The sequence below is a fragment of the Pristiophorus japonicus genome, chromosome 24, assembly GCF_044704955.1.
Source record: "Pristiophorus japonicus isolate sPriJap1 chromosome 24, sPriJap1.hap1, whole genome shotgun sequence".
Taxonomy (NCBI): domain Eukaryota; kingdom Metazoa; phylum Chordata; class Chondrichthyes; family Pristiophoridae; genus Pristiophorus; species Pristiophorus japonicus.
The window spans coordinates 31,792,197-31,810,981 of NC_092000.1; the positions used below are offsets into that span (position 1 = coordinate 31,792,197).

Below are 18,785 nucleotides of genomic sequence, written 5' to 3' on the forward strand. Positions count from 1 at the left end.
ATCAATCATCATTTCTTCCCAATGAGACTGAATTCAGCAGCTGTCTCGTGGCTCTCTGGTTTAGCTAGTGTCATGTGCAGAGATTGTCTGCATCAGGGCCAGCCCACAGACACTCGTGTACCATACACCGGCAAACCGGTCAGGCTGGCTGAGAGATGGGGATGGAAAGGTGAACGGGGGAAACGGCAATTCTTCAAACTCGCATCTGAAAATGACAAGTCAGACACGGGATGGGGGACTGGACAGGGGGAATTGAACGGGACCAGGATGATGGGGGGCAACTGGGGGGAGAGGGGGAAAAGAACAAGTGGGGGCGGGGGGGGAGAAGAGGGAACGGGGACAAGACGGATGAGGGGGAGGGGACAAGACGGGGTAGGGGTGGGGGAGGGGAAGAGGGGACAGGATGGGTGGGAGTGGGGGGGAGTGAGGGGACAGGACGGGGGGGGGGGGGAAGTGAGGGGGCCAGGACGGGGGGGGGGGGGCAGAGGGAGGGGACAGGACTGGTGGGGTGGGGGGGTGGCGAACGGGGTGGGGGAGGGGGCGAACGGAGTGGGGGAGGAGGGAAGAACGGGACAGAGTGGTTGGGGGGGGGGGGGGGGAGGGAGGGAGGGGACAGGGCCGGTGGGGAGAGGGGAGGGCGCGAACGGAGTGGGGGAGGAGGGAAGAACGGGACGGGACGGGACGGGGGGGGAGGGAGCGGACAGGACCGGTGGGAGGGGGTGGGGGAGGGCGTGAACGGAGTGGGGGAGGAGGGAAGAACGGGACGGGGGGGGGGGGGAGGGAGCGGACAGGACCGGTGGGAGGGGGTGGGGGAGGGCGTGAACGGAGTGGGGGAGGAGGGAAGAACGGGACAGAGTGGTTGGGGGAGGGGAAGGGGAAAGGAAGGGGTGGGGGAGTGCGGAGGAGAGTGGGAGAACAGGACTGTGGGGGGTGGGGTGCACAGCTAGCAACCCATGATTTCTCACCTGGTGACACACATCAGCAGATATTTGGACAGGAATCTTTTCAATTCCGAGTGACTCCCACACAATCGCCTCTCTGTCGACCGAAGCCGGGCTGGGATTGGCCAATTTCATGGGCCATTCCGGCCATATGGCTAACCCTTTCTCACAAACCAAGGCTCCTTCCCCCCCATTCCCCTGTAGCTCACTGCTTCGAAAATAACCCAAGGACGTTTGTTTTGCAGATCAGTTGGGGATAAAAATAACTTATCTTTCATGAAAAAGCATAAATTGGCAAACCATAGATAGCATGAAAAACGAGTGTTCCACTTTAAAGATAACTTAATGATCATGCAAGCGTAATATTAACACAAACCAGTGATCCTGTTAATGCTGGTACAGCCACTCATAAACCGAGCACTCCCACTAGTTACCCCGTATCCGCGCTCGCCGTCACTCTGTATCGCCGTCACTCTATCGCCGTCACTCTGTATCGCCGTCACCCTGTATCACCGTCGCCCTGTATCGCCGTCACCCTGTATCGCCGTCACCCTGTATCGCCGTCGCCCTGTATCGCCGTCGCCCTGTATCGCCGTCGCCCTGTATCGCCGTCGCCCTGTATCCGCGCTCACCCGGTATCGCCATCGCCCTGTATCGCCGTCACCCTGTATCACCGTCACCCTGTATCGCCGTCGCCCTGTATCGCCGTCGCCCTGTATCGCCGTCACCCTGTATCACCGTCACCCTGTATCACCGTCACCCTGTATCGCCGTCACCCTGTATCACCGTCACCCTGTATCGCCCCGTCACCCTGTATCACCGTCACCCTGTATCGCCGTCGCCCTGTATCGCCGTCGCCCTGTATCGCCGTCACCCTGTATCACCGTCACCCTGTATCACCGTCACCCTGTATCACCGTCACCCTGTATCGCCGTCACCCTGTATCACCGTCACCCTGTATCGCCGTCACTCTGTATCACCGTCACCCTGTATCGCCGTCGCCCTGTATCCGCGCTCACCCGGTATCGCCATCGCCCTGTATCGCCGTCACCCTGTATCGCCGTCACCCTGTATCGCCGTCACCCTGTATCACCGTCACCCTGTATCGCCGTCACCCTGTATCACCGTCACCCTGTATCACCGTCACCCTGTATCGCCGTCACCCTGTATCACCGTCACCCTGTATCGCCGTCACTCTGTATCACCGTCACCCTGTATCGCCGTCGCCCTGTATCGCCGTCGCCCTGTATCGCCGTCGCCCTGTATCACCGTCACCCTGTATCGCCGTCACTCTGTATCGCCGTCACCCTGTATCGCCGTCACCCTGTATCGCCGTCACCCTGTATCGCCGTCACTCTGTATCGCCGTCACCCTGTATCACCGTCGCCCTGTATCGCCGTCACCCTGTATCGCCATCGCCCTGTATCACCGTCACTCTATCACCGTCACCCTGTATCACCGTCACCCTGTATCGCCGTCACTCTGTATCGCCGTCACCCTGTATCGCCGTCACTCTATCACCGTCACCCTGTATCACCGTCACCCTGTATCACCGTCACCCTGTATCGCCGTCGCCCTGTATCGCCGTCACTCTGTATCACCGTCACCCTGTATCGCCGTCGCCCTGTATCCGCGCTCACCCGGTATCGCCGTCGCCCTGTATCGCCGTCACCCTGTATCGCCGTCACCCTGTATCGCCGTCACTCTGTATCGCCGTCACTCTGTATCGCCATCGCCCTGTATCGCCGTCACCCTGTATCGCCGTCGCCCTGTATCACCGTCACCCTGTATCGCCGTCACTCTGTATCGCCGTCACCCTGTATCGCCGTCACCCTGTATCACCGTCACCCTGTATCACCGTCACCCTGTATCACCGTCACCCTGTATCACCGTCACCCTGTATCGCCGTCACTCTGTATCGCCATCGCCCTGTATCGCCGTCACCCTGTATCACCGTCACCCTGTATCACCGTCACCCTGTATCACCGTCGCCCTGTATCGCCGTCACTCTATCGCCGTCACTCTATCGCCGTCACCCTGTATCGCCGTCGCCCTGTATCACCGTCACCCTGTATCACCGTCACCCTGTATCGCCGTCACCCTGTATCGCCGTCACTCTGTATCGCCGTCACTCTATCACCGTCGCCCTGTATCGCCGTCACTCTATCGCCGTCGCCCTGTATCGCCGTCACCCTGTATCGCCGTCACCCTGTATCGCCGTCACTCTATCGCCGTCGCCCTGTATCACCGTCACCCTGTATCGCCGTCGCCCTGTATCGCCGTCACCCTGTATCGCCGTCACCCTGTATCGCCGTCGCCCTGTATCACCGTCACCCTGTATCGCCGTCACCCTGTATCGCCGTCACCCTGTATCGCCGTCACCCTGTATCGCCGTCACCCTGTATCACCGTCACCCTGTATCACCGTCACCCTGTATCACCGTCACCCTGTATCGCCGTCACCCTGTATCGCCGTCGCCCTGTATCGCCGTCACCCTGTATCGCCGTCACCCTGTATCGCCGTCACTCTATCGCCGTCGCCCTGTATCACCGTCACCCTGTATCGCCGTCGCCCCGTATCACCGTCACCCTGTATCGCCGTCACCCTGTATCGCCGTCACTCTATCACCGTCACTCTATCACCGTCACCCTGTATCACCGTCACCCTGTATCGCCGTCGCCCTGTATCGCCGTCACCCTGTATCACCGTCACCCTGTATCGCCGTCGCCCTGTATCGCCGTCACTCTATCGCCGTCGCCCTGTATCGCCGTCACCCTGTATCGCCGTCACCCTGTATCGCCGTCACTCTATCACCGTCACCCTGTATCGCCGTCACCCTGTATCGCCGTCACCCTGTATCGCCGTCACTCTATCACCGTCACCCTGTATCGCCGTCACCCTGTATCGCCGTCACCCTGTATCGCCGTCACTCTATCACCGTCACCCTGTATCGCCGTCGCCCTGTATCGCCGTCACTCTATCGCCGTCACTCTATCGCCGTCGCCCTGTATCGCCGTCACTCTATCGCCGTCACCCTGTATCGCCGTCACCCTGTATCGCCGTCACTCTATCGCCGTCGCCCTGTATCGCCGTCACCCTGTATCGCCGTCACTCTATCGCCGTCGCCCTGTATCGCCGTCACCCTGTATCACCGTCACCCTGTATCGCCGTCGCCCTGTATCACCGTCACTCTATCACCGTCACCCTGTATCACCGTCACTCTGTATCGCCGTCACTCTGTATCGCCGTCATCCTGTATCGCCGTCACCCTGTATCACCGTCGCCCTGTATCACCGTCACTCTGTATCGCCGTCGCCCTGTATCGCCGTCGCCCTGTATCGCCGTCACTCTATCGCCGTCACTCTATCGCCGTCACCCTGTATCGCCGTCGCCCTGTATCGCCGTCGCCCTGTATCGCCGTCGCCCTGTATCGCCGTCGCCCTGTATCGCCGTCGCCCTGTATCGCCGTCGCCCTGTATCGCCGTCGCCCTGTATCTCCGTCACTCTGTATCACCGTCGCCCTGTATCGCCGTCACTCTATCGCCGTCGCCCTGTATCGCCGTCACCCTGTATCGCCGTCACTCTATCGCCGTCACCCTGTATCGCCGTCGCCCTGTATCGCCGTCGCCCTGTATCGCCGTCACCCTGTATCGCCGTCACTCTATCGCCGTCGCCCTGTATCACCGTCACTCTGTATCGCCGTCGCTCTGTATCGCCGTCGCCCTGTATCGCCGTCGCCCTGTATCGCCGTCACTCTATCGCCGTCACCCTGTATCGCCGTCGCCCTGTATCGCCGTCGCCCTGTATCGCCGTCGCCCTGTATCGCCGTCGCCCTGTATCGCCGTCGCCCTGTATCGCCGTCGCCCTGTATCGCCGTCGCCCTGTATCGCCGTCGCCCTGTATCGCCGTCACCCTGTATCGCCGTCGCCCTGTATCGCCGTCGCCCTGTATCGCCGTCGCCCTGTATCTCCGTCGCCCTGTATCGCCGTCGCCCTGTATCGCCGTCGCCCTGTATCGCCGTCGCCCTGTATCGCCGTCGCCCTGTATCGCCGTCACTCTATCGCCGTCACTCTATCGCCGTCGCCCTGTATCGCCGTCGCCCTGTATCGCCGTCGCCCTGTATCGCCGTCGCCCTGTATCGCCGTCACCCTGTATCTCCGTCGCCCTGTATCGCCGTCGCCCTGTATCGCCGTCGCCCTGTATCGCCGTCGCCCTGTATCGCCGTCGCCCTGTATCGCCGTCACTCTATCGCCGTCACCCTGTATCGCCGTCACTCTATCGCCGTCACCCTGTATCGCCGTCACCCTGTATCGCCGTCACTCTATCGCCGTCACCCTGTATCGCCGTCACCCTGTATCGCCGTCGCCCTGTATCGCCGTCACTCTATCACCGTCACCCTGTATCGCCGTCACCCTGTATCGCCGTCACTCTATCGCCGTCACTCTATCACCGTCACCCTGTATCGCCGTCACCCTGTATCGCCGTCACTCTATCGCCGTCACCCTGTATCGCCGTCACCCTGTATCGCCGTCACTCTATCGCCGTCACCCTGTATCGCCGTCACTCTATCGCCGTCGCCCTGTATCACCGTCACTCTGTATTGCCGTCACTCTATCGCCGTCACCCTGTATCTGCGTCGCCCTGTATCTGCGTCGCCCTGTATCGCCATCACCCTGTATCTCCGTCACCCTGTATCGCCGTCACCCTGTATCGCCGTCGCCCTGTATCGCCGTCACCCTGTATCGCCGTCGCCCTGTATCGCCGTCGCCCTGTATCGCCGTCACCCTGTATCGCCGTCACCCTGTATCGCCGTCACTCTATCGCCGTCACCCTGTATCACCGTCGCCCTGTATCGCAGTCACTCTATCGCCGTCACCCTGTATCACCGTCGCCCTGTATCGCCGTCACCCTGTATCACCGTCGCCCTGTATCGCCGTCACCCTGTATCACCGTCGCCCTGTATCGCAGTCACTCTATCGCCGTCACCCTGTATCACCGTCGCCCTGTATCGCCGTCACCCTGTATCGCAGTCACTCTATCGCCGTCACCCTGTATCGCCGTCGCCCTGTATCGCCGTCGCCCTGTATCACCGTCACTCTGTATCGCCGTCACCCTCTATCGCCGTCACTCTATCGCCGTCACCCTGTATCGCCGTCGCCCTGTATCACCGTCGCCCTGTATCGCCGTCACCCTCTATCGCCGTCACTCTATCGCCGTCACCCTGTATCGCCGTCGCCCTGTATCACCGTCGCCCTGTATCGCCGTCACCCTGTATCGCCGTCACTCTATCGCCGTCGCCCTGTATCACCGTCACTCTGTATTGCCGTCACTCTATCGCCGTCACCCTGTATCTGCGTCGCCCTGTATCTGCGTCGCCCTGTATCGCCGTCACTCTATCGCCGTCGCCCTGTATCACCGTCACTCTGTATTGCCGTCACTCTATCGCCGTCACCCTGTATCACCGTCACTCTGTATTGCCGTCACTCTATCGCCGTCACCCTGTATCGCCGTCACTCTATCGCCGTCACCCTGTATCGCCGTCGCCCTGTATCACCGTCGCCCTGTATCGCCGTCACCCTGTATCGCCGTCACTCTATCGCCGTCGCCCTGTATCACCGTCACTCTGTATTGCCGTCACTCTATCGCCGTCACCCTGTATCTGCGTCACCCTGTATCTGCGTCGCCCTGTATCTGCGTCGCCCTGTATCGCCGTCACCCTGTATCTCCGTCACCCTGTATCTGCGTCGCCCTGTATCGCCATCACCCTGTATCTCCGTCACCCTGTATCTGCGTCGCCCTGTATCGCCATCACTCTGTATTGCCGTCGCCCTGTATCTGCGTCGCCCTGTATCGCCGTCGCCCTGTATCACCGTCACTCTGTATTGCCGTCACTCTATCGCCGTCACCCTGTATCTGCGTCGCCCTGTATCGCCGTCACCCTGTATCACCGTCACTCTGTATTGCCGTCACTCTGTATCGCCGTCACCCTGTATCACCGTCACTCTGTATCGCCGTCACTCTATCGCCGTCGCCCTGTATCACCGTCACTCTGTATTGCCGTCGCCCTGTATCACCGTCACTCTGTATCACCGTCACTCTGTATTGCCGTCACTCTATCGCCGTCACCCTGTATCGCCGTCACTCTGTATTGCCGTCGCCCTGTATCGCCGTCACCCTGTATCGCCGTCACCCTGTATCGCAGTCACCATCTATCGCCGTCGCCCTGTATCGCCGTCGCCCCGTATCGCCGTCGCCCCGTATCGCCGTCACCCCGTATCGCCGTCGCCCCGTATCGCCGTCGCCCTGTATCGCCGTCGCCCTGTATCGCCGTCACCCTGTATCGGCATCGCCCTGTATCGCCGTCGCTCTGTATCGCCGTTATCGCCGTCGCCCCGTATCGCCGTCGCTCTGTATCGCCCTGTATCGCCGTCGCCCTGTATCGCCGTCGCCCTGTATCGCCGTCGCCCTGTATCGGCATCGCCCTGTATCGCCGTCGCCCTGTATCGCCGTCACCCTGTATCGCCGTCACTCTATCGCCGTCGCCCTGTATCACCGTCACCCTATATTGGCGCTCGCCGTCGCCCTGTATCCGTACCTATACTTTGTTACCGTATATCAGAGGAGCAGAGCCCCGCTGATTCTGTGATTGTATAAAGCTGCCACACAATGATCACAATTCTTGCCCGGAATAAATTTTGCTTTCCAAGGTTGAATTTGCAGCCCACAATACTGCCCACTGTAACACGGCAGTATTAGCAGGATCACTTGTACAGGTTTTTGAATAGCTACAAAATCACATTCTTGAAAGGTGGATTTAGTACGTTAATGGTTAAAGGATGAAATAGCTACACCATTCAAAAAGGTGATCTCCGATTACATCAAAAGCAAATATTGACGTACAGTGAAAATCCCTGTCCTGACTACTGTGCCTCTGCCAAGCCAAAACATTTTACCCAATGAAACCGAGCTGCAGCATGACCAGCGCCGCACTGTAACTATAGACACAGTGTTTTGTGGGCACAGAGGAACAATTGAAGCAGAGGCAAGTTCTTGCACTGCAACATGAACCATGCTGACATGTTGCAATGGAAGTATCCGTAGGTCAGGAAGCACAGATACAGCCTGCAGCAATGCCAACTTTCACAGCTTTGTTTTACTATCATAACTGCTTTGCAAAATAATGGTTTGCAAACCCCAAATGCAGAATGTTGGACAGAAATGGACGGTAGAATCTCTGATTGAACATTCGGAGGGTGGGAGGAGGGGGAATTATTGCAGTAAACTTTGCATTAAACCTTACAAAACACCTCGCTTTCAGTGAACCCCAGCCTAGAATACGTACAGGTATGGAATTTAATTCAGAGAAGTGCGAGGGCTAATAAGGAAAGGGTATACACATTAAGCGGTCGGCCACTTAATAATGTAGATGAACAAAGGGACCTTGGAGTGCTTGTCCACAGCTCCCTGAAAGTAGCAGGCCAGGTGGATAAGGTGGTTTAGAAGGCATATGGAATGCTTGCCTTTATTGGCCGAGGCACAGAATATAAGAGCAGTGAGGTTATGCTTAAATTGTATAATAGTCTGGTTAGGCCACAGCTGGAGTACTGCATACAGTTCTGGTCGTCGTATTATAGGAAGGATGTGATTGTACTCGAGAGAATGCAGAGGAGATTTACTCGGATGCTGCCTGGAATGGAGAATTTTAGTTATGAGGACAGATTGGATAGGCTGGGTTTGTTCTCATTGAACAGAGGAGGTTGAGAGGAGACCTCATTAAGGGGCCTGGACATAGTGGATAGTAAGGGTCTATTTCCATTGGTGGAGGGGTATATTACGTGGGGGCATAGTTTTAAGGTGGTTGGTGGAAGGTTTAGAGGGGATTTGAGGGGGGGGCTTATTTACACAGAGGGTTGTGGGGATCTGGAACTCGCTGCCTGGAAGAGTGGTGGATGCAGAAACCCGCACCACTTTTAAGAGATGGTTGGATGGGCACTTAAAGTGCAGTAACCTGCAGGGTTACAGACCTAGAGCTGGTAATTGGGATTAGACTGGATGACCTTTTTTTGGACAGAGCAGATATAATGGTAAGTACTGCAGGGAATAGAATACGGCCAGGGTGATCTGGACTAGTTTTGATCACCTGGATAAGTACTGCAGGGAATAGAATACGACCAGGGTGATCTGGACTAGTTTTGATCACGTGGATGGGTTGGAGAGGAATTTTCCCAGATTTTTTCTCCCTAAATTGGCCTGGGTTTTTATCTGGTTTTTGCCTCTCCCAGGAGATCACATGGCTCCGGATGGGGCGGAGTGTAGATGTTTTCAGTATAAGGGGTGTTGTGGTTGTGTGAGGCGGACAGATTGGGCTGGGTGCTCTTTGCCTTTCCGTCATTGTTTATAGGTTTATATGTAACCTTTAGAGCTGCTGACCGAGGGCTGTGTGGCTCTTTGTCGGCCGGCGCGGACACGATGGGCCGGAATGGCCTCCTTCTGTGCTGTAAATTTCTGTGTTTCTATGTACACGTACAAGATATCTGTGCCCCTCAAATTCTTCAACATCCCTGATTATAATCGTTCAACCATCAGTGGCCGTGCTTTCAGCTGCCTGGGCCCCAAGCTCTGAAACTCCCTCCCTAAACCTCGCCGCCTCTCTACCTGTTTCCTCCTTTAAGACGCTCCTTAAAACCTACCTCTTTAACCAAGCTTTTGGTCATCTATCTTAATTTCTTTTTTTGTGTCAAATTTATCTGTTGTGTCTTGTAATACTGCTGTGAAGTGTCTTGGGATGGTTTATTACGTGAAAGGCGCTATATAAATACAAGTTGTTATTATTATTAAAGCACATTAGTGAACCCGTTGGGTTTTTAACGACAATCCGACAGCTTCATGGTCACTTTTACTGATTTAAAAAAAAAAAATATTCCCAGATTTAAAAAACAATGAAATAATGAAGCACTCGGGTTCCCTCTGGCGATTTAGGTTGGGATTTCCTGCAGTATATATTAATAGTTTTTCTTAGTCGTGTGGAAACTATCTCACGCTGACTGACCCCTGCAGCTATCCTTCACAAGTCGGCAAGCACTGATTTAACAGCAATTTACAAGGTTGGAAAATACAAGGTAGACTTTCAGATGCTTACAAAACTCAGCAACCACACAACAGAATTTATTCCATTGTGTTGTTGAAACCTTTAATCCAAAAAAGGATTAAAGCACTCAAACTGGAGGGAGAAAAATAGCTCCCAATTTGACGGAGGTGTACGTGGCCACAGGTATCAATGCTGGCAGGAGGCAGGGTACTCAAGAGACGGGACATAAATCATTTACACACAGGCACAGATCCACGGCAAACATAGACATTCTTACCATCTTTGTTCACTCGCATTGCAGACGCAGTGATATCGGTCGTCACGTTGAAATAGGGGATCCACAGGTCCTGAGGGGGTTGGGGGAGGGGAAAGGATTATGGTTGGTGAAAAGCTTCAGTCGCAGTACTTTCTAGTAACAAACATTGCTTATTAGAGGTCCTCGGCCAGTGCAGAGTTCAGAACCCATTTGTAAGAGATGGGAGGGGAGAGTTGGTGCTCCAGTGCACTACACAATGGGATGGGGGAACGCAGGTTGGTAAAAGAAGCAGAGGGGGAGATGAGGAGAATTTCTTTTACGCAATGCACGACCTGAAAGAGTGGAGGAAGCAGATTCAATAGTAACTTTCAAAAGGGAATTGGAAGGGGAGAAAAATGCAGCACTGAGGAGGAAGGGCAGGGGATTGGGAATAATTGGATCGCTCGTTCAACGAGCCGGCACCTGGATAATGGGCCGAATGGCCACCCGCTGAGCTGGATAATTCTGATTGTAGGTACACATCAGCAGTTGAGGTGGTCGTTCAGCCCGACTGCTTGCCTCTCTTCCGCGTTTACATCCGTGCCAGGGTGTCCCTGGAGATGGAACACGCGGTGTCCACCGGTACGCTCACAGCCTTCCACGAGAGGTGGGCGCCGGAGGGACTGGAGTGCATCATCACCCCCGGCAACCAAATTTTAGTTTGATTTAAGGTTACAGTAAAAAGTTAATTTGTTTATTTGTCGGTTTTTAGTGCCCCCTTTGGTTTCAACTAAAATAGTTGTAGGTACACATCAGTCTGCTGTGTAGTATCCTGAATACAGCAGCGAAGTGTTACTGCTGTGAATTACTAATGATATGTTAATCCCTTAACCATGGTCTCTTCATCTTTACTGCAGGAGTGTTACATTTTCAGTTTTGGAAACCATTTCAAATAAAAGGCCTGCTGGATCCATAACTTAGCTTCAGGAAGCAAGTGTTTAACATAGGTACTGGAATGTTAGACAATTTTTATGCCACATAGCCTGCTCACATGCTGCATTATACAGATGCTGCTGCACGAGTGGATTTGTTCTATAATTCATTCGTGTGGATGACTCAGAAGGCAAAAGTTCCGTGGCCTAAACTGCATTTTGGAGTTTCCCCATAGCAGTTAAAGACTAGCCCCGATATGTGTTCAACATCAAGGAGTAATACCCAGGGTGGTTTCCAACGGTCAAAGTGCAGCTCTATCAATGTCGGTCACTTACATAGAACCGGCAGGGATGGTTAATCAGCACCAAACACACCAGTCTGCCGAGAACGGGCTCATCTATTTAACCTCGGCTCCCTGGCCCACTGTCACCGTTAACAAGCTATGTGAGCTCGTCTCCTACAGCAAGCACAGTGCTCCCTGCCAAACACACTGACCAAGGGCGAATTCGGTTTGCTCCCAGGAGGGAGCTGGTTTCCTTTTAAAGCTTACCTCAATTTGCTTGTCCTCAAAGACATCAGCAATGCTGGTGTTGAAGGCAGAACCCGAGAGCATAGAGGTGATGGGGTAAGTCAGGTCTAAGACAGTTTTGAAGACAGAGTTCATGGCCTGTGGAAGACAGGAAGAGTGTTCACAGTTGAATCCATGAAATCCTTGGTTAAATATTTGAACCCTTTCCTCACCCTGTACTCTGGATAAGTATCGATTGGTGAATATACAAAGAGGAACATGAGAGGCTTGTGGGGCTAATGGGTCATTCCCTATTTGTACCAATCCTTATGTTGGGTGTCAGCTGTGGCTCAGGGAGTAGCACTCTCACCGCGGAGATCGAAGGCTGTGGGTTCAAGCCCCATTTCGATTTGAGCCCATAATCCAGGCTGACACTCCCGGTGCAGTGCTGAGAGTGTGCTGTCATCTTTTGATGGAGATGTCAAGCAGCGTGTCCTCGCAGGTGGATGCAAAAGATCCCACAGCATTATTTCAAAGAGAAGAGGAATTCTTCCTGTGTCCTGGCCAATATTTATCCATCAGCCAGAATGAAAAACAGATTATCTGGTTAACACACTGCTGTTTTTGGGAGCTTGCTGTGCACAAATTGGCTGCGACATTTCCAAAATTATAAGTGACTACACTTCAAAAGTACTTCATTGGCTGTGAAGTGCTTTGGGATGTCCTGAGGTCGTGAAAGGCGCTATATAAATGCAAGTCTTTATTTTACTATGTATGCAGTCCAGGTACTTTCACCTTTAAATGGGCCCCTTTTCCTTTCGTGTTCTATTAGCATTGGAGGCTGTACAGGTTCACTAGGTTGATTCCTGAGATGAAGGGGTTGTCTTATGAAGAAAGGTTGAGTCTATACTTATTGGAGTTTCGAAGAATGAGGTGATCTTATTGCAACGTATAAGATTCTGAGGGGGCCTGACAGGGTAGATGCTGAGAGGATGTTTCCCCTCATGGGGGAATTAGAACGAGAGGGCATAGTTTCAGAATAAGGGGGCGCCCATTTAAAACTGAGATGAGAGGAATTTCTTCTCAGAGGGTTGTAAATCTGTGGAATTCTCTACCCCAGAAAGCTGTGGAGGCTGGGTCATTGAATATATTTAAGGTGGTGATAGACAGATTTTTGAACGATAAGGGAGTGAAGGGTTACGGGGAGCGGGTGGGGAAGTGGAGTTGAGGCCAAGATCAGATCAGCCATGATCTCATTAAATGGCGGAGCAGGTTCGAGGGGCTGTATGGCTGACTCCTGCTCCTATTTCTTATGTTCTACACGTCTAGAGTCTGCGGTCATGAGGTGGAATGTTCTATACTCTAGATACAAAAGTTTCAATTGACACTTTACAAAGAAATTATGGCAAGCTGAAGAGATTGTGTTTCAGAAGTCATCATCAGTATAGGCAGTCCCTCGAAATCGAGGATATACTTGCCATTGAGGGAGTGCAACGAAGGTTCACCAGACTGATTCCTGGGATGGGGGGGATCGTCCTATGAGGAGAGATTGAGTAGGCTAGGCCTATATTCTCTCGAGTTTAGAAGAATGAGGTGATCTCATTGAAACACACAAAATTCTTACAGGGCTTGGGTAGATACAGGGAGGATGTTTCCCCTGGCTGGGGAGTCTAGAACCAGGGGTCACAGTCTCAGAATAAGGGGTCAGCCATTTACGACTGAGATGAGGAGAAATTTCTTCACTCAGAGGGTGGTGAATCTTTGGAATTCTCTACCCCAGAGGGCTGTGGAGGCTCAGTCATTAAGTGTATTCAAGACAGAGATCGCAAGAGGGGCTGAATGGCCGACTCCTGCTCCTAATTCTTAGATGAGAGTGCGGTTGTGTCACAGGAGGGTTGGCAACAGCAACCAGAGCTATGTCCCTGGCTCTCTCTCCAGTAACGTGCTGATGAATGGGCAGCACTGTGGAGCCAATCCACACACACACACAGCTCTCTTTAAATAAGGAGCAGCGATGGTCGTAATTAGGGAGCTGTTTAATATATGAGGGAGCAGGTCGAAAAATTGTGTGTGTTGGGCTCGGAGGAGGGCGATGGTTTTGTTCCATTTACTGAAGGCAGGCTTTACTGTTCGATGGTTTGATTGACATGATTTTTATTCAGAGGGAAATGGTTTGGTGAGGGGGGAGGGAGGATTCCTGGTGAATGGTTCGGAAAGAGCTAGCATCTCAGGAGGTGGTGTGTGGAATGTCCCTTGCAGCCCGCGAGGTTCCTGCTCCTGGTCTAGGGGCTTGGATTCTCTGAACCCACCTCTCTCAGCTCTGCTGCAGAGAGCTCTTGCTCCCTTTCCTTGGCCTAATGATGGCGACATGAGTAGACACAAGATGATAGGAAAGTCCTTGGACGGCTTGCCCCGAGAAAGCTTGGTCCGGGCAGTGGGACTCTCGCTGCAAGATTCCAATTGTGTGCTCAACGTTGGTGCTGGCTGTGCGTAAATTGGTTGCCGCATTTCCTGCAGTACAACATTTCAAAAGTACTTCATTGGCTGTCAGGCGCTTTGGGACAACCTGAGTCCATGAAACATAGAAACATAGAAATTTACAGCGCAGGAGGGCGGCATTTCGGCTCATCGTGTCCGTGCTGGCCGACAAACAGCCGCTCGGCCCTCGGTCAGCAGCCCTGAAGGTTACATATAAACCTATGAACAATGGCGGAAAGGGAAAGAGTACCCGGCCCAACCAGTCTGCCTCACACAACTGCGACACCCCTTATAATGAAACATTCTACACTCCACCCCAACCAGCAAGGCGCTATATAAATGTAGGTTCATTCTTCAATGAAGCAGGCTAAAAGGCACAATAGCCTTAGTGCTGGCATACCACCATACACATGGCCACAGATGGAGAACTGTGTGCAGTTTCCACACCACAGGAGGGTGTTGAGGCAATGGAGAGGGTACAGCACAGATTCACAAGGATGCAGCCTGGTAATGGGAAATGCAAACCAAGGCCCACCTGAAAATTTGGGGCACCTTTTGTTAGAACAATGGTGATTTGATGGAGATGTTTAACATTCTGAAGGAATGAGAGACTGTTTCTAGTGGGTGAAGGGTTGAGTACGAGGGGACATAAATACAAGATTATATGCAAAAGGTTTTGGACAGAAAGCAGGAGAAAAGTTAAATTTTAAACACCTGGAGGCGGTGAGATGTGCTACTGGAGATAGTGATTGAAACAGAGACTGTGTTAATAATTTAGAATAGGTTATTAGATAGAACCTCTCTGTCTCTCTTTCCTCCCTCAAGACGCTCCTTAAAAACTATCTCTTTGACCAAGCTTTTGGTCATCTGTGATAATTTATACTTATGCGGCTCGGTGTCAAATTTTAATCTCATAATATCCCTGTGAAGCGCCTTGGGACGTTTCACTATGTTAAAGGTGCTATATAAATACAAGTTGTTGTTGTTGGTAGAAGGAAAACAGAAGAAAGAAATATTGGACCAAGACTGCCACATGGGATTAGGATGACGGTGTTTCCAACATTACAACAGTGACTACACCTCGAAAAGCACCTCACTGGTTGTAAAGTGCTTTGGGACGTCCTGATGTGATGATATTCGGTACTTGTGGTGTGGAAGATAAACAAAGGAAACCACTGGAAGTTTTGATCCAGGACTCACGTTGGCCCACTCTCTCGCTCTCTGCTTCGTCCTCACTGCACTCCGCTCCTCTGCATACAGCGCCCCAATAAATGCCCCAATGGACGTTCCGCCAATTATATCCACCGGGATTCCAATCTCCTCCATGGCCTTCATTACTCCAACATGCGAGCATCCCCTAAGAATGGGCGAGGGGAGCGGGGGAGGAGAGCAAGAGAGAGGGGGGCGGGGGAGGAGAGCGAGAGAGGCGGGGGGAGGAGAGCGAGAGAGAGAGGGGCGGGGGAGGAGAGCGAGAGAGGGGAGCGGGGAGGGAGAGCGAGAGAGGGGGCGGGGGAGGAGAGCGAGAGAGAGAGGGGGCGGGGGAGGAGAGCGAGAGAGAGAGGGGGGCGGGGGAGGAGAGCGAGAGAGAGAGGGGGGCGGGGGAGAGAGCGAGAGAGAGAGGGGGCGGGGGAGGGAGAGCGAGAGAGAGAGGGGGCGGGGGAGGAGAGCGAGAGAGAGAGGGGGCGGGGGAGGAGAGCGAGAGAGGGGGCGGGGGGAGGAGAGCGAGAGAGAGGGGGAGGAGAGCGAGAGAGAGGGGCGGGGGAGGAGAGCGAGAGAGAGAGGGGGGCGGGGGAGGAGAGCGAGAGAGAGGGGGGAGGAGAGCGAGAGAGAGGGGCGGGGGAGGAGAGCGAGAGAGAGAGGGGGGGCGGGGAGGAGAGCGAGAGAGGGGGCGTGGGGAGGAGAGCGAGAGAGAGGGGCGGGGAGGAGAGCGAGAGAGAGGGCGGGGGAGGAGAGCGAGAGAGGGGGGCGGGGAGGAGAGCGAGAGAGAGGGGGGGAGGAGAGCGAGAGAGAGGGGCGGGGGAGGAGAGCGAGAGAGGGGGGCGGGGAGGAGAGCGAGAGAGAGGGGGAGGAGAGCGAGAGAGGGGGGCGGGGGAGGAGAGCGAGAGAGGGGCGGGGGAGGAGAGCGAGAGAGGGGGGCGGGGGAGGAGAGCGAGAGAGAGGGGGAGGAGAGCGAGAGAGAGGGGCGGGGGAGGAGAGCGAGAGAGAGAGGGGGGCGGGGGAGGAGAGCGAGAGAGGGGCGGGGGAGGAGAGCGAGAGAGAGGGGCGGGGAGGAGAGCGAGAGAGAGGGCGGGGGAGGAGAGCGAGAGAGGGGGGCGGGGAGGGAGAGCGAGAGAGGGGGGCGGGGGAGGAGAGCGAGAGAGGGGGGCGGGGGAGGAGAGCGAGAGAGGGGGGCGGGGGAGGAGAGCGAGAGAGGGGGCGGGAGGGAGGAGAGCGAGAGAGGGGGGGCGGGGGAGGAGAGCGAGAGAGGGGGGCGGGGGAGGAGAGCGAGAGAGAGGGGCGGGGGAGGAGAGCGAGAGAGAGGGGCGGGGGAGGAGAGCGAGAGAGAGGGGGGAGGAGAGCGAGAGAGAGGGGCGGGGGAGGAGAGCGAGACGGGGGAAGGAGAGCGAGAGAGAGGGGGAGGAGAGCGGAGAGGGGGGGCGGGGGAGGAGAGCGAGAGAGGGGGGCGGGGAGGAGAGCGAGAGAGGGGGGCGGGGAGGAGAGAGAGAGAGAGGGGGAGGAGAGCGAGAGAGAGGGGCGGGGGAGGAGAGCGAGAGAGAGGGGGGGCGGGGGAGGAGAGCGAGAGAGGGGGGCGGGGGAGGAGAGAGAGAGAGGGGGGCGGGGGAGGAGAGCGAGAGAGGGGGCGGGGGAGGAGAGCGAGAGAGGGGGCGGGGAGAGAGCGAGAGAGGGGGGCGGGGGAGGAGAGCGAGAGAGGGGGGCGGGGGAGGAGAGCGGAGAGGGGGGCGGGGGAGGAGAGCGAGAGAGGGGGCGGGGGAGGAGAGCGAGAGAGGGGGCGGGGGAGGAGAGCGAGAGAGGGGGGCGGGGAGGAGAGCGAGAGAGAGGGGCGGGGGAGGAGAGCGAGAGAGAGGGGGAGGAGAGCGAGAGAGAGGGGCGGGGGAGGGAGAGCGAGAGAGAGGGGGGAGGAGAGCGAGAGAGAGGGGCGGGGGAGGAGAGCGAGAGAGAGAGGGGGGGCGGGGGAGGAGAGCGAGAGAGAGAGGGGGGGCGGGGGAGGAGAGCGAGAGAGGGGGGCGGGGGAGGAGAGCGAGAGAGAGGGGGAGGAGAGCGAGAGAGGGGGGCGGGGGAGGAGAGCGGAGAGAGAGGGGGGAGGAGAGCGAGAGAGAGAGGGGGGGCGGGGGAGGAGAGTGAGAGAGAGAGTGCGCGGGGGAGGAGAGCGAGAGAGAGGGGGAGGAGAGCGAGAGAGAGGGGGGGCGGGGGAGGAGAGTGAGAGAGAGAGTGCGCGGGGGAGGAGAGCGAGAGAGGGGGGCGGGGAGGAGAGCGAGAGAGAGAGGGGGGCGGGGGGAGGAAGCGAGAGAGAGGGGGGGCGGAGGAGGAGAGGCGAGAGAGAGGGGGGGCGGAGGAGGAGGGCGGGGGGTCGGGAGGGAGGAGGAGGAGAGAGGGAGAGAGGAAGGAGGAAAGAGAAAAGGAGCGAGAGAGAGAGAGAGAGAGAGAGTGGAGAGAGTGAGAGAGAGAGAGGGGAGGGAGAGAGAGGGAGGGAGGAAGCACTGTTATATCACCACTCAGGCCTCAACATACATAATTCTCTTAAAATGTTATTACTTCCCAGCAGAGTTTATTTCCTCCTGGCCCAGCTTCCTCCCCTGGTGGTGCACGTACCTCACCATGTGTGCTTCATGTGGGGCAGGATGTTGGACTGTGTGGGGCATCACACAGCCGGGCTTGGTCCTGTCCTCACTAATGCCTGCACTGTCCTGCAGGTCACTCGCTAACTTCAGGAACAGAGACCCTGTGCGTTTTCCCTGCGGCTGGAGCACTGAGGACAATGTCAGCAATGTCCGAATGTAGTCAGAGAGCAGCACCCACTGGGTCTTCACACCCGCCCTCCGCCCACTCCCCCCCGCCCGCTGAGTCACGAGTAAAGCAACTTATTTACTCATTGAGGTACCGGATGGAACAGTCAGTGACTCTGAACTGCTAAGGTTTAATCTCATTGGATTTTCAATCCAGAGAAACACAAGTTCCTTGCCTTGAAGCTTCTAATTGGAGGAAGGCCAATTTTACAAGGATGAGAAATGATTTAGCAAAGTGGACTGGAAACAGTTACTTCTGTCAGCTGTGGCTCAGTGGGCAGCACATTCGTCTGAGTCAGAAGGTTGTGGGTTTAGTCCCATTCCAGAGACCTGAGCACATAAATCTAGGCTGACACTGTCAGAGGTGCCTTCTTTCGGATGTGACATAAACTGAGCCCGTCTGCCCTCAGCATGCTGTTGTAAAAGGTCCATGGCACTATTTCGAAGAGCAGGGGAGTTTATCCTCGGTGTCCTGGGGCCAATATTTATCACTCGAGTCAACTAACACAAAATACAGATTATTTGGTCATTATCACATTGCTGTGTGTGGGAGCTTGCTGTGCGCAGACTGGCTGCCACGTTTCCCACATTACCACAG

General features: G+C 55.6%; 1 protein-coding gene across 1 annotated transcript in view; it reads right to left on the reverse strand.

Moving 5' to 3' along the window:
- The window catches only part of pnpla6 (patatin-like phospholipase domain containing 6), a 259,651-nt gene that overhangs the window by 59,821 nt on the left and 181,045 nt on the right, over positions 1-18,785 (reverse strand). The window contains exons 26-28 of the mRNA XM_070867081.1: positions 15,384-15,540; positions 11,748-11,864; positions 10,307-10,376 (exon numbers count right to left, since the gene is read on the reverse strand). Coding sequence (XP_070723182.1) covers positions 10,307-10,376; positions 11,748-11,864; positions 15,384-15,540 — 344 coding nt within the window. The remainder of the gene's footprint in view (positions 1-10,306; positions 10,377-11,747; positions 11,865-15,383; positions 15,541-18,785) is intronic.